This window comes from Seriola dumerili, unplaced genomic scaffold, assembly GCF_002260705.1.
Source record: "Seriola dumerili isolate Sdu_G_001 unplaced genomic scaffold, Sdu_1.0 BDQW01000449.1, whole genome shotgun sequence".
Taxonomy (NCBI): Eukaryota; Metazoa; Chordata; class Actinopteri; order Carangiformes; family Carangidae; genus Seriola; species Seriola dumerili.
Genome location: NW_019174704.1, coordinates 2,559,463 through 2,575,330, shown reverse-complemented (window position 1 = coordinate 2,575,330; position 15,868 = coordinate 2,559,463). Strand labels below are relative to the sequence as shown.

Here is a 15,868-nt window from a genome sequence, read left to right as displayed (position 1 = left end):
GAACTGACTGTGCTGGCTAGAAAAAGAGAGATGCCACAGATAGAAGGAAAAGTCATGCAGTACATTCATACTGTACAAACAAACATGCAAACAATCTCATCTGAAATGCAAAGCTGCATTTTATAGTAGATGAGGCTCTTTTCTAACGCCACTTGACATCAGATCAACCCTGTGGTGTCTGAGGCCATTTTTGCAATTTCAGCTTCACGTTTGGGGCATTCCACCAATTTTACAAATCAAATTCAGTTTACTATTCATGAGGAGTATGACTCAGCCAGTGAAAATGGTTGTATAACGTCCTCTGTGGCTCAGGAGGAACTCTGTCAAGTTTGAGACTATAACTTAATAAGAGAAAACCTGCATAACAAACTAGGGGTGTAGAGACAGAGGGACATGGGAATAAACCAGGCAGAGAAGTTCTAATGAAAAGATGCCACTAAGTTGCATTATGGGAAGCGTAGGATCCAGGGTTTTTGGCTTTTGAGCCATATTAGGGACTTTAGTCAGGATACCTCAGCCTCTGCTGCTTCCGTTTTTATTATTTGTTTGTTAAACTCCCTTTTATGAGCTTTATGAAAATGCAATGCTGGAGTTCCCCTTTGAAGATTAAGGTGGAATATACGTAGAAAAAATAACTGGAAGAGACCAGACAAATTTTGTCGTTAATTAAGGAAAATCTGAGGTATTAAATTCAGAAGAAGGCATCCTGAGATCATGTTAAGGACTTTTGTGTTCAAGAACTAAATTGTTGCTTGATCATTTTGTATTGACAATGTATTGAAATTTAGCATAATGCACTGTTGTTCACAACGTTTTGTCAAACTTAATATAATAGACGTTCAAAGTATTTTCTTTTTTGTATGATTTTCACAGAAATTTAATAACAGCTTTGTTTCTACTTTTGTCAGTCCAGTATCCGCACTTGTGAGGCATGTCCAAAGATTTCTACATGATAAAAGCAACAAGCAGTTTAATAAAATTATGACAATGGTATTGAAAGTTGAAACTTCAGAGGGTAAATGAAAATCAGATGTAACCAGAAGTAAACTGAACAAGGGTCAGAGACATAAAAAACTGACAAATGACTTACTAAATAATGTGTTCTTTGGATAATTGCGCAGAACAGAGATGACTTAAGAAAAATAAATTACAGTCGGGAGAAGAGTCCAATGGTTCTTTGTGGTTCCTTCCAACAACAATCTTCTGTGAAAAAAAAATAAAATAAAATAAAAGGAATTGGAGACGTTGGACGTTTTCTTTGGTGGGTTATGTGGATCTTGGCATTCATGAATTGTGGATGTGAGTCAACACAGACCACAAAAATTGTAGGGAATCCATAGATGTTGGCAGTCTGAGATAATAAAGATACAAGCAAGCGTCATCTGCCAAATAACTTTTTCTGTCTTTAGCTTTTTCTGACGCGGAAAGTTTCTTTATCCTTTCCCTGCCCAGATTTTGGCCGCACTGTAAATCCAAGCCAGCAAACTTCTGGTTACAAGTTTGTGTATACATACATTTCCCTCTCATCCTTTACTTTGCTTCGAAACTTCCTCTCCGCTCTTGTTCAAACAGAATGGAGCACCGAGGGGGGTTAGTGGAAAGAAAACAAACTGTGAAACCGTAACCTGTAGCCAAGGAAAACTAGCTGATGGGCTTTTCCTCCCCCTCGCCTCGGCACAGAGTGTACCGGCAGAGTTTACCTGACAGATATCAGTCCTCAAACACCCTGCTGATTCCAAACCTGCAGCTAAGGGCTCGAGGTGTTGCCACCGTTGCCCCTCTCTGCAGGTTTGACTCTCTCCAGCACGACTGTCCAAAAACTTCCCTCCAAATCTCTGCTTTTTCACTCTCAGGTCACATCTTTTTTTTTTTTTCTTTCTTTCTTTTTTTTTCCTTCTCCCTATAATTACCCTTACTTCTCATCTTCTCTTACCCTCCTTCTTACACTCCTTGCTTGTGAGTGCTCAGTAGCCAGAGAAGATATATTAAACATATGTGATATAAAACATACTCTTACTTAAGTGGACTGTTTCGTAAGTGTACTTGTCCCGTTCTGCTCGGAGGGCCTCCTGGGTGTGGGACTGCTGACCTGCTGCGCTGAGTGTGCTGCCAAGTCTTTACCGTGAGAGAGCGAGTGAGAGCAGAGGGCAGGGCACAGAACAACACTGTGCCATTTGACACTTCGCCAGCCTTGGCTGGAGTAACCGATGTACTAAGAGGAGGGAAAAGACTAACTGCAATTGTTTTACTTGAGTCATTATAGATGTGAAAACATACAAGAGGAAATGAGTAAGGAAAAGGGATTCTTTCACACCTGCTTTCCCTCCGTCAGCCCCGGCTCTCCCCTGTCTCCTGTCTCATGCTGAGCCTTGGCATTTTCCCCTGATTCATCCACCTCCTCCCTGGGCACCAGCACCTCTTCTCCATTCTTTAGCCCTTTTTCCTTAAACTCTCAAAGTCCAGTCCCTCCCCCCTCCCTCTGTGCTTGCAGAGCTCTGAGCCTCCACCCTGCACTCCTCCTCTGGCACCAACTTATTTTGAGCCAACCCCAGCACTCCTCCCTGCTCACCTCGACCTCTGCAGACCTCTCCAGCTAAAAACCCCGACCTCTTTGCTCTAGAAAACTCATCTCAAACATTTTCCAAAACCTGGAAAATAAAAATAAAACCTATAGAAGATAAAAACACTTAAATGGACCTAGGATAAACTAAACACTGAAATACAGGCACGATAAATATCATGATTCTTTTGTTTCTATTTGATTTTAACATGACAGACATGCCTATGTTCAATTTTATCTTCTGGCTCACATCTTAAGATATTTAGTGCTACACATTAGTTATTTAAATGGCTGATAAAATATTTTAACTAGTATGTGTGAACTACAGATCACTACACGCGGGGTTGCAGCAGTTGCTTAAAATGCACTCCTGTCTTTGACTTCCTCAGCTGGTGCAGGGATTTGCACTGACAACCTCCTCGACACCAGCAGCCTCCAGCACCATCACTGTCATTATACACACACACCTACACCTCCACCTTTAGCCTGATTCAAAAAACAGCACACAAGCCCAAAAAAAAAAAAAAAGAAAAGGAAGCAATATTTAGCAGCTAACTTACACTATCCAATCACCGTGCCACACATTGTTTCGACATGTTGCACGCCGATTGGATGAGTGATGTGGGTGAAGGGGGAGGGGGGGGGGGGTTTGGGGGCGGCACTCGGGAGGGGAGTACAGAAATGGAGAAAGCTCACCAGTGCATTAGGGACAGCACGGTGCAATTCGTTCCATTGGGCACCACTTCAAAGAGGAAGAGGAGGGGGATAATCCTCCCCAACATTAGCCCCTGGAATCTTCCACCACCACCAACATGCACACACACACATACACACATTTATCCATGAAAGCAGCAGGCTGGAGGGTTTGGTCGTGGGGTCTGATTGGGTTGGGGTCTAGGGATGACGGGATGGAAGGATGGAGGGGATTTTTCAATTTGCCAGCAAATCAGAGATGATTGGAATACTCTCTCGTGCACAGATACACACACCCACTCCGACACAAACACAATGCCATACATACAACGCACATCCATCTCCACGGAAAAGACCTCACGCTTGAACCCAGACAGAAAAAAGAAGAAAGAAAAAAGAAAAAAAGAAAAAACGAAACAAAAAACAGGCAGAACATTTGCTCACAACGCTGAATGGATCCCAAATACAGGAATATGGGTTGAAAATATGGGTCAGCATGCAACGATAAGGCTCTCTGTTTCTTACAGGTGGTAAATCTGTTATGTGTGTGAGAAAGAAAAGCAGAAAGAGAAGGAAATGTGAAAGAGGGGAGCGCAGGGGGAAGGAAAGTGAAGGAGACAGATGAAGAGAAAGAGAGCTTGTATATTGACAGCCACTAGCATCAGTAGCGGTGAGCTGTCAACACTCGCTCGGCCGATACGTGACCAATTGATGATCAATCCTCCTCATGGGAGACCTGCCAGCAGCGAACATAATCAATCTTCCTTTCTCTGTCAGACCTTCGAGCGATGTTAAAGAGGAATGCTGTTCGATTTTCAAGCAGCCCGAGATTCAACAACTTGTTGTCATCCCCCCCGAGTCTAAACTGCCTCCTAATATGGTGAAGGCGGCGTCACCCAGTGATGACACAGTCTCACTGTGGAACCATTAGTAACAAATGTCGCCATGTTTTCATCCGCGACTGCAGCAACGCTTTCAGGCTAATAAGTGTCGCTTTGAAAACGTCTCAAGACAATTATGAGACGCGCGATTCCTCCACATTTGGACAAAATCCAGCTGGTGATGTGTGAGATATTTTGTGGGTGAGAGAAGAAAACAACATGCAAATGGACAACACAAGCAACAGAGGACCTTTCAACACATCTTCACCACTTTTTTTTTTTTTTTTCCAGCACTGAGAAAAGCTGTAAATAATATGCGTACTGAGCAACACTTTCGCAAGTGCCGTTACAACTGCAAGTGTGACACTTGGTTCATGAAGCCATCCCATCTCTCACGTAAACATGTGGCTAGACCGAGCTCAGATGCTTTGCTGGTTTTATTTCGTTTCCACATAATCAGCAAATGTGTTGGATCAACCATACAACACTACAGTAACAAGATGGCCGTGAAAAAAAGTGTACATAGCAACACCGTATATAGGAGATACATGTTATCATATTATATATAATAGTTTCTGTTAGAGAAAATATTAGGGGAGGAACATACTGTATATCTCAACATAATTGAAACTTGAGCATCCAACAGTTAATATATGTGTTGGGAATGTTCGATACGCGATTTTAGTCTCATTACGAAAAACACACTTTATGTATTTAGTAATAACAATCTGTGGCGGTTCGGATTACAATGGTTGTGTGGTGTCTGCACATGAATAATCCACTGGGTACATTAAATGAGCTTTACATATACTGTGTCTTGGCTTTTTTCAGACGTCGGACACTTGCTTGCTACCTGGAGACGCATAAACACACACTTAAGTGCTAAAGACCACTAATGTGGTCACTGGGATAGATCGCTAACCGTTAGCCTTTTACTTATTACCACAGTGTTTATCAGTTTTTAGTGCCCCACTCTAAACTTCATCCTTCAGTGCTGTGTATACATATGACTGACGATTGAATCGAAAATGTGTTATTCCCACAGGTTTAGTCAAAATATGAAATGTCTGATGGATGGATGAATAAGTATCTTATCAATCAGTGATGTAAAAAAACTGATGATTTTATGGTGCTTAACATATTGACAAAACAACACTAAATAAGATGTTTACACTTTCATTTTCTTCCATCTGTCTTCAATTGTTTTACCTTTTATTGATGAGATAAACTGAGTAAACCATAGAGACTTGAAGTGGTACGGTCCACTTCTACAACACACACATCAATAATGGGTGGCCCGGAGGGAGAAGAGTTATGGAGTCCACGGATACACTGACTGGTCGGGAGGTTAGCAAGGCCTGCAACAATCAATAAAACCTGACCACTGGAGACCACTGTGGTATGGCTACAGTTACACAAGTCTATAGGAAACAAACACCCCTGTAGAGCAATGTATCCACCACAGAAAATACTATACATTGAACGATACAATGATCTGCACAACTCACAACCGAATGTGCACCTACAGCATATAGTTACTTCTTTCCATTATTTTTGCCTGACCCCAGACAAAACGACATATATAGAAAGGACAAAAAACACACACACACACACACACACACACACACACAGACACACACACAGAGTGATAATACATTGATCTTTCATTTCAGATTATGAATCGGATCAGCCACTTGTAAACTGTTAAAACAAACCTACAGTTAAGGAGTGACTACCTTCTTTTGTGGGAAGTGATTTTTTTTTACTCAATCATTTCAAGTTCTAAAAGCCAAATTAACCCTGTGGGAAGCTGAGTACCGCATGCTGAACCGTTGGTCTGATCAGAACTCTTTAAGTCCACTCAATTGGTCTTACCAGCTGAGGCTAAATGGGAAAACCAATGACCAATTACAATACATCCTCTAATTGTTTACCGTGTTTGTATTTTTTTTTCTTTCGGTTTGTTACGGGATAGTGGGTTATTTGGTTGATATACAACCACCTAATTGCTATAAAGTTGTCCTACTGTGAGCCAAATTAAATCAACCAAGCTAAACCGAACCAAGGCGAGCCAACTGCTCTGTATCAAATCACATGCCAAAGAAATGAAGGAAAAAAGTATTTAGGACACCAGATTATTCGGTGTATCTTACAGTCTGCTGAAAGAAAACACATTTAAACTGGTTGTTAGAGGGTTTGCGGCGGAAACTTTTTCAACACTGATTCTTTTTGGTAGATTTAGTATCAGAGAGTAAGCATATACTATAGGATACCATGTCTTTTAGATTGTGGTAATGATGTAAAACATTTGTCCAAACATAAGAAGCAATGCAGCAGCCTAGCCGCGTGTTAGCTGTATCCCCCTAAACTCAGGTTGCAGTAGATGTTTTAGCTGTGGGCTGTCATTCAGATTCTGTAGGGTAGATTGCAGGGTCAGAAAGAGGTTTTGGGAGCACTGCTGTGGTGAATGCCAATCAACTATCAGAGCACTGCGAACATGAGCCTGGAGTGAGGTTATGGGCATGGGCACAACCAATCCAAGAAACCGAGCAAGGAAATTTACATAGTGGTTAGCATTCAGCTGCCAAGTGCGAGCTATGATACTGAAGGCAGCGGGGGAATACATCACCATTCTTACTGACCTCAAAGCTGTGCTACTACAGTTCAGGTTTAGACTGAGACACTGGGTGAATATTTAGTAGATGATGATATTCTGATGTGGGTGATTAAGGTGATGATAAAAGTTTTCTCGCTGATCGCAGGTCAAGCAAACAGACTACAAGTCGAATCAAAGCTCTTTGTTCCCCCCATGTAACTTTTCAACACTGTTGTGTAAAGCGGCATTGAGTTTCTCCAGTCAATGGGTGGTGTTTGTATCTTGCAGTAAAAAAAGATTTATAGTACAATTACTAGTATGAAGAGTCGCGTCAACCAAGACAGCCCGACGTTGTCTAGCTCGTCATGGATCTTCGTCCACCTTTTGCACCCTGTCACTTTGGCCAGCTTCGCCAGAAAAATGAACAAGGCTTTCTCCCAACTTTTACGACTCTAATTTGTCCACAAAGGGAATGTCAGTCAGATTTAGGAGTTCTTCGATGTGTTCTTTGTCCCAGGTCTATGTCTATGTCTTGTCCATGGCCTCCCTGAACTTTTCTTACCACGACCACAAAAGCTGCTGTTCCTCCGGCCTGCCAGTACTTGTCTGCTGTTTCCACAGTTTTTCTGGCCTAACCAAGCCTGAAAGCTGAGGGGTGGGGAGACCCTTCTTCAGCTTGAAAGCTTCCTTCACCACTAATGTTTACCAGCTGGAACCCATCCCCATCAGGCACAGGTGACCACAGCCCTGGCCACTAGTTAAAAAAAAACTAGCTGTTTAACAGTGGAGGCTTTGAACATGACCCGCTTGTATTTCATGTCTGTAACCACCGCTGAGATGCAAGAAAAACTCTCCTGGAGGTGTGAGCTGAAGACCTCACAGACTGGGGTCTCACCACTTCACTGTAACTGCACATATAGATTCACCCGTGTGACAGCCACACCATTCATTCAAAGATGGTGACCAGCTGACGACTCTGCTGCTCTTCTCATCCACGTGTCTGAGACATACAGCTTAAAATCTGAGGATACAACTACACACCAAATCGTTGCTCCATGGCCTAAGGTACTCCGCTACCTTGCTCACACACAAAATCACACCATGCCTGAGGGGGACTCAGTTGGAGGCTGCCTTCTAGTACGACCTCTGATGGATAATACTGACAAAGATGCCATGCTTGAACCTATATTAAAGAACAGGTTTACATCAGGAGGGCTGTTCCCTTCAAAGACCCCAGGGTTGAAGTCCCTTTAACAGAACTAATGAGGCCCTTGGCAGCACCCTCTCTGGGACCCGACCACAGACTCCAAATCAAAGCTTTCTTCTCCGTGACACGCAGTTGCACAAACTCCAACACAGTGGTGCTCAGCAGGGGGGCTCAGTAGTATCCCTAAACATACCCAGAGTCTTTCAGACTCTAGCTGATCCACTTCACCTCCTACGTTTTTCTACAAGAAACATTTCACATCCCGAGGTGCTCTGGGTCACCTGAAACTAACTTTGATGTTTGTCTGTCCCAAAGCCAGAGAAACAAGAACCAAAAACACTCCTGGTGATTCGATCAAGAAAACAGGTGCGATAAAATTCTTGAGGTCGGCTGAATGCCCTGTGTCCACTGGCTTTTACATATACTGAATAACTGTCACAATGAATACAGATCAGAGGAAATACAAATGAATTTTATGTGGGTGGATTCCCACTTTAATTTTCAACACTGGGCTATCATTCAATCATTCATTATATCATCCAGCCATTTCATTATGCCTTCATCCTTCCGGCTATTAATTCATTTAACATTAATATTCATGACAACAAAAATCAAATTTAAATGATACTGTCAATGATCTCTTTAATTAACACTCTGGAATATGTAAATTACCCTTTAAATATGAGCAGTACTTGTTGGGTCGAGCACTGGGCATGTATGCACCCGCATGCGCAAACACACACACAGACACGCAGGTATACACACGATGAAAAAATGACCTCCAGTCTGAATACTGCACTGCATAAAGCAACAACTTTCACTTGCTTCACACCAAACACACACACACACACACACACACACACACACACACACACACAAACACACGACTCTCTTACTCACCCTCTCCAGGTCTTGTCGGAGGTGTGTGAAGAGTTTGAGGCGTCTGTAGAGGACATCCTGCTCCTGCTGGGCCAGGTTGTCCACCTCATCCCTCTTTAAGGTCACCAGAGGTCGATTAAAGTTGGCCTTCCTCTTCAACTTCCAGAACTGATACAAAAAGTCCACCTTAAAGAAAAAAGAAAAATTTCCCCGTTAACAAAAATAAAATCTTTAATTACAGCATCATCGTTGTATTATCTTGCCTGAAATCTCTTAATCCAGTGTGGATTAGATGTTGCACATGTTGCTTTTCATTATGTATTTAATAAATAAAAAAAATGATAAGGTGAAATATCAGTAATTATTCTATTAAAGCATGGTAACAGGTTTTTCTGCCTTTATAGTTAAAAAAAAAAAAAAAGCTCTCGCCTGCAGCAGCAACCATGTCAGCAGAGAAAAAAGCAGAGAGCAGTTGGCAGCATGTTCTAAACAAATCTGCTACTCATCAGACAGTTTACCTGTGAATAGGGAGCACTTTGTTTAATACACTGAAGCCAGCACTCTAAATGCAACTCATCAATACCACATCTGTATAAACTTTTATCACTTTTGGAAGGTAAACTTTTCATCTCAACTAAAATATCATTAACTGTGCAAAGATCAGAAAAAGTACTGTGCAGGTAAATGATGTTTTTATTTATTATCATCTTATTGCAATTGATTTCCTTTCATTTTATTACTATAATGTATAACGTACTGTATCTATATTATTATGTTCTATATCAACATAGAAGAGAAGTCCTGAAAGTGCTCAGAAACAACGTGAATTTGAACATCTATAATTCCATGACAACTAGATCGAGTGATATTATCGAACACACAACGGTCCCGTGTGGCCCTTCTGTTGAAATTATTTTGTCAGGAAATGATCACTGTTTAGTGATGCTGTCAAGCTCCAGGTTGGTATTTTATTGTTTAAAACCAGATGCACATGTACCTCATCCAGATTCATACTGTTTACACACACACACACACACACACACACACACACACACACAAACAAAAAAGAAATCAGGTCTTGTCAGATCAGTCATCTTCAGATGTTCAATGTTGCCGACCTCAAGAAGCTTCAAGCTCTTTGTTCTTAGTGGATAGAGACTGAACTTTCTATGCACCTCAGTGGTCAATAAACTGTGTGCTCTGAGTTGACCTGCTGGATGTTTCTGTTGTACTGAACAGAATACTTGTTGCCAGCTAGAACGGACAAGTGTTGCTATTCTGACCTTTCACATCAGCAAGCTTTTTTCACCCACTCAACCTGTCGACCCTCTGTGTGTGTGTGTGTGTGTGTGTGTGTGTGTGTGTGTGTGTGTGTGTGCTTTATACTTGTGCTTTATTTATACCCGAGTAACTTTCTGCAGGAGTAAGTTGTTTACACCTGAACACCTGAATGACTAGTGTAAAGTATCATGTCTTGTCATTTCATGTGATAAATCAGTGTTTCAGTTATTTGGCTTAACATACCTGGGAGACAGGCAGCCCCAGGTTTTCGGCCACCTCCCTTGGGTCCACCAGTCGGTAAAACTCATCCTCCAGCTCCTGGAGCTTCTGTTTCCTCTGGCTCACTTTCTCTCTCTCCAGCTGGTCCCGCTCAGCTCGCTCTGACGCCGACACCGGAACCGGATACGATACTGGCCTCTGCTCCAGGTCACTGTTGCCGTTCGGTTGGTGCTGGTTTGGCCAGGGCTCAGAACCGACGCCAGCAGCGGTCCAGTCAGGTCTGGGTGTGCCGTGTGTTCCGTTGGTGGTGGAAATGGCGGCATGGTTGCCGTTACTCACGCCGGTGGAAGCGGAGGTGTTGTTGGCGGTTGCACTGCTGTTGCTGGCGGTGCAGCTGTGCTCCAGGCAGAAGGACTTGAAGCGCACCTCGTCGTTCTCGGCCAGGATGGTCCTCATCTCCAGGCCGTGGTCGAAGGCGCACGTCACATGGAAGGCCACAATGCAGGAGGGCATGGAGCACTGGAGGACAGAGAGGAAATACAGTTAACAACAGAGACAAAATAAAAGAGGGAATATGAGAAAGGGAAAGAGAGACGAGTAAGAATGAGGATGCAAAAAAGGGATGAAGAAGGTGGTATAGGAGAGAGAAGGGATGAGGGATGAGAAGGAAACGGAAGGGAACACACACACACACACACAAACACACAATTTCTTAAATTTCTCAGACACTTTGTCACAACTATTTGTTTTAAAGTGTCATCTTCAGTCCATTTCTTGTGTTATCAAGGCTCCAATACGAGTGCAGCAAAGCAGAGAGACAAGCCAAGTCACAACAAACAAGGTTCCTCCATTTATGCTGACATTTCGGTAACTTGGGATGTGTGTGTGTGTGTGTGTGTCTCTCTCTCACTCTCTCTCTCTCTCAGTGCTATCCATTACAGGTCATACTAAGAGTCGGCCTCCCACTGAGTCCCTCCAGGCATGGTGTGATTTTGTGTGTGTGAGCCCTTGTGGCTATGTGTTGTTGTCGCTGCGTGCAAGTACGCGCATTTGTGCATTTGTAAAAGTGTGTGTGTGTGTGTGTGTGTGTGTGTGTGTGTGTGTGTGTGTGTGTGTGTGTGTGTGTGTGTTGAAGTGTGTGCTATGCAGGTTGGTGCTTGTACTTTTTCAGAGGCAGTTTAGAATTCAGCAGGAGGGTTCACGGTGACTCTCTTCACTGTGACAAAAACCTGACTGACAATGTCTGTCTGACTTTTTCACAGCCAGCCCTCCCCCTCTTCACTCTCTGCCTCTCTCTCTTTCTCGGCTCAACTGTCTGATTGCTATTTCAAAAGTTTAATTTCTAAAAGTAACAGCAGAGCTTGTAAGAGACAAACCTCACACAGGAAAACCAAGGCTTTAAAGCATATTTAACACAAAAATAATAAAAAAAAAAAGCAAGGCAGTCAAGCTTATCCAGCTATTATCCTCATTCACATGTTATCTTGCTGTGAAAACTTTTAATTGGAACTACTTCCTACTAAAGAAACAGTCAACGTGTTTGACTGGTACCGAGCCTTGGATAAATGTCCCAATGTGGTTTATATGATGTTGTGAAACAATGGAATAATATTTATATAAATTTTAAAGGTTATTATAACCTATTTTTGTGGAAATTACCTTGAACTCAGGCTAGTCTGTGGTACATTTTTCCTCATTACTCCCTGTTACGCCCCCAAAAACAATACACTGATTTGGAGCTAAAGTAGGTCATCAGTGCGAGGTAAACCGGTCCATCATTACCACCTTTCAGCTCTCTGCAGCACATGAAATCGGTGTGAGGCAGCAACTTGAGCGCTGCTGAGAGGTCTAGCTTTATTTTATTTTATTTTATTTTACTTGGTAAGGAACCAAAGTTTCAATCTATGTTTTGTTTAATTTCAACGAACCCCACACACTCACCCTTCATCTTCTCTGCCCGTCTTGCTTTCACTGTTTTGACTTGGTATTGAGGCTTATTTGCGTGTTGGAAGGATAAATACAGACATCACATCTAAACCACAACTTACATGATTGGTGAACAAACATATGAACCCATGTGAAACCACAAACAGACTAACAGGAGACCTCCTGTCTTGTTGTTTTCTGGTGCGAGCACTGATGTGCACTCCCCCTCCCCCCACCGACCCAAATCTTCACAAAACTCAGACATAAAAATGGCCCACGGTATAAAGAAAGGTTAGAGATCCCTGCTATAGATTTCAGAGGTAATGGGGACACGGTTCCTAAAAAAAAAAAAAAAAGATATTGCTGTTGAATCTTTTTTTAATGTTTTTATCAATGCTTTGAGCTTTACAAACAAAATTCTATGCATCTCAACACCTAACAGCCAGATACCACTGGAAGTGAATCCATGATTGGGACGAGGACAGCTGCAAACTTGTACGCAAACAGTGGACGCACATTCACTTCTATACATACTATCAGGGTATCAGGGTATGAACATGTGGACACATTCCTCACAGGTGCATTAGAAAACAAGATGTTGGAGCTCTTACAGCAAGAAGAGAAGTTCCTTCGTTGTATTTGTCTGAATCACACGAGCCAACAGTTTATTTTTTCTAGCTCTTGCACAGTCTGCGCTCGTAGTGCGGACAGTTGGCATGGTCTCAAATTTTCGGCTGCAGGTCGTCATCTGACAGTCATCCACACAGACCCTTGCGCTCTTGCACACTGAACTTCACGGGCTCTTACGGCAAGCTAAATGCGGAAACCACAAAAATGGCTTTAAGTGAGAAAATGTCTTCTTGTTTTGTAATTTGGATGACTGGATCCAAATTTGTGTCATTTGTTTATTTTTTGTTTTTTATAAATGAAACTAGATGTCTCACCTATCTCACTTTGAAATCTAGCCTTTAGATGTTGTCAACAACTGAGTTTTAAAATGCATTTCATTGAGGAAAAACTGTTCTCAATCCACTAAATCACTAAGTAATCAGTGTTTGGGGAACAGAAGGCATGATCCAATAATCATATATCTGGTCTGTGTGACACACCAATAGAGATACACCATCATGTCGTTAAAAACTGGGACTTACAGTCAAAGCACTACAATTCAGACCCATTTTTATTACCAGCTTCCACAAATGTCAGATTGAGCCCACTGCAGCTGCTCTAACTTATTTGGTGTCAGAAGGCAAAAGGTTGGACACAGCATGGAGCCGGCTCGATACGTTGTTTGGTATGAAGTGAGTCATCGCAATAAATACTCATATGGCCTTTTCAACTGCACCTGCTCTCTTCTGGCAGAGATTCACTAATCATTTTTACTTATTTGTTTGAGTTTTATCAGTGCCCACGCTGACTGTGAGTACTTCTGGGGCTTCGTTTGACTTTGTAGTAATCTTCAACCCTTTGCATGAGGTCACTGAGGAAAAAAAAAAAAAAAATCATGTTATATTTTGATCATATTCTCTTCTGCTCCATGAGGAAGATGTGGACCTATATTAAACTGCTCAAAATTTAAATTTAAACTTTTTGTCTACTAAAAAAACCTAAGATAGAATAGACTCTATTTAACATACTTCTTTGTACTTAAAATTTACTTAAAGAGACCTCCAGAGGAGTTGTTTTAGTGCTTTCACAAGGGTTGTTTTTAGAAAGAAGTTTGACATGTTCCTGAAAAGGTCACAAACCCTTGTTGACTTGATATTCCTATTCATTCATTCAGTCATTCCTATTAGCTTTTCAACCCAGCTATACCTTGAGCTTTGAGCCCTCTTTGAACATCTAGTATGTCAGGCACAACAGCGCCTCCATCCAAACAGCTTTATTTTGTGTCAAAACATAAACATCACCTACAACCAGAATAAATAAATCACAAACCTACGTTCAGCAATTCAAGATAATTAAGAGGCGGCTACTGGACACGGACTCATGAGGACAGCGGCAACAGCATGAACTGACACTGACACGCTTTAATGCGAGACATTCGTCATCGAAATAAGGGCCTACCTTTTCATTTCTAACTTGTCAAGAAGAAAACCTGATGAAATCACAGATTTTATGACTTGACAGCCCGGCTGAGGTATATCAGCGCCAATATCCATCACATGGTTTTCCTGAAAATGTGGTGCATTGATCCTTGGATGGAGAGAGAGGCTGACAGCTGAGGAATATTGATGATTTTGGCTGCTATATTTTATTTATTCATTTTAAAAACATTTGATTCTCATGCCCACCAGGAATCTACATGGAGTATCTCTATTTTTGTGCGAAAATTTATTTTTCTTTGACACTGATTCGTCTGAATCTTAGCCTTTCATGTCTAACTTATAGTGGTAAGGAGAAGTCTGTAATTTAAAGGACTGACTCCTTTACATCAAGTTTTCCCCTTTTATTTCCCTAAGGGTCTTTAGAGCTGTTAATATCATCTTATATCACTCTGTATGGACGTATTAGAAACATATCATCATCTTGTTGCAGCTCTACATTGAAGCTACAGTATATGATGTTTACACTTAATAAAGTATTCGAAACCAAGTGCAGCCATCCATGTTTTTATGGCTGCACCATTCTCAATGTAAAAGTTCTATATGTCCTGTGCATCAGTTTATATGACTTTCTGCTAAATCCAGCCTTGCATATTTGGTATCTTTGAAAACTGGGATCTCCTCTACTCTTTGGCTAGTGGGGCAAGACCTATAAACACGAATGTCACTGATTGGCTGACCAAGTGATGAAGTTACACCATTGGTCAACCGAATGCCACATGACTAGGTGATAAGGTTACACCAGTGGGCGGCTGAGTGTTGGAGTTTCCTCATTGGCCGTTGCTCTTTCCCAATGATTTAGCAAGAACAAGCGGTGTTGCTAACTTAGTGCCTTTGTCGCTAGGCTAAACGCTAGGTTTGCATCTCGTGAAAAATCCAGCAACTTTCTGGACAAACTTTAGCTACTTTCCATAGAAGACAGTTGCCAGTGCTTCCCCTCTGCAGGCACAACTTTCTTAACTTATGTGACATCGCGGTTATAAAATCAGGACTGCTGGTCGACATGTAGTCTTAATAGGCTGCGTTTAAGTCACTATATCATATTTGTGCCGTGTTCTGACAACAGAAATGGAGAACATGTAAATGAGAATAGCTTTATTTAGCTGTATCAAAATACAGTATATGTGAGCACAGATAGGAGGAGAGAAGCAAGCAGATAAAAGGCTGAAACCGGCTGACACTAGGCAGAATGCAAATACTATACGGTCCAGCCGTATACTAGGTTTTGACCTCGTCTTGTTTGGCTGCACAGCATAAGTATGTAAACTCATAACTGATGCACCCACAGGCCACTGCTTATTACATGGTTGACTTGAGTTATAATCAGATAGAGCTCATTTTCAAAATGTCTTTTGCTGACTTGTTTCAGCTATAGTTTTGTTTGGTACATGTTTTGCGGCTGTAGCTATGGCAAAACTGGGGGTGTTTAAATGCAAAGGGCTGCCACATTCCTCTGAATTCTGTGTTAAAGACAAACTAACCGTGAAGCAGGAGTACTTTCTTAATTAGCTGATCGTGTCA

General features: G+C 41.9%; 1 protein-coding gene across 1 annotated transcript in view; it reads right to left on the bottom strand.

Annotated features, from left to right (window-relative positions):
- Positions 1-15,868, bottom strand: part of LOC111234522 (E3 ubiquitin-protein ligase Jade-2-like) — a 119,544-nt gene that overhangs the window by 24,296 nt on the left and 79,380 nt on the right. Inside the window, exons 8-9 of the mRNA XM_022762668.1 lie at positions 10,443-10,835; positions 8,838-9,002 (exon numbers count right to left, since the gene is read on the bottom strand). Of these exons, the coding sequence (XP_022618389.1) occupies positions 8,838-9,002; positions 10,443-10,835 (558 nt within the window). The remainder of the gene's footprint in view (positions 1-8,837; positions 9,003-10,442; positions 10,836-15,868) is intronic.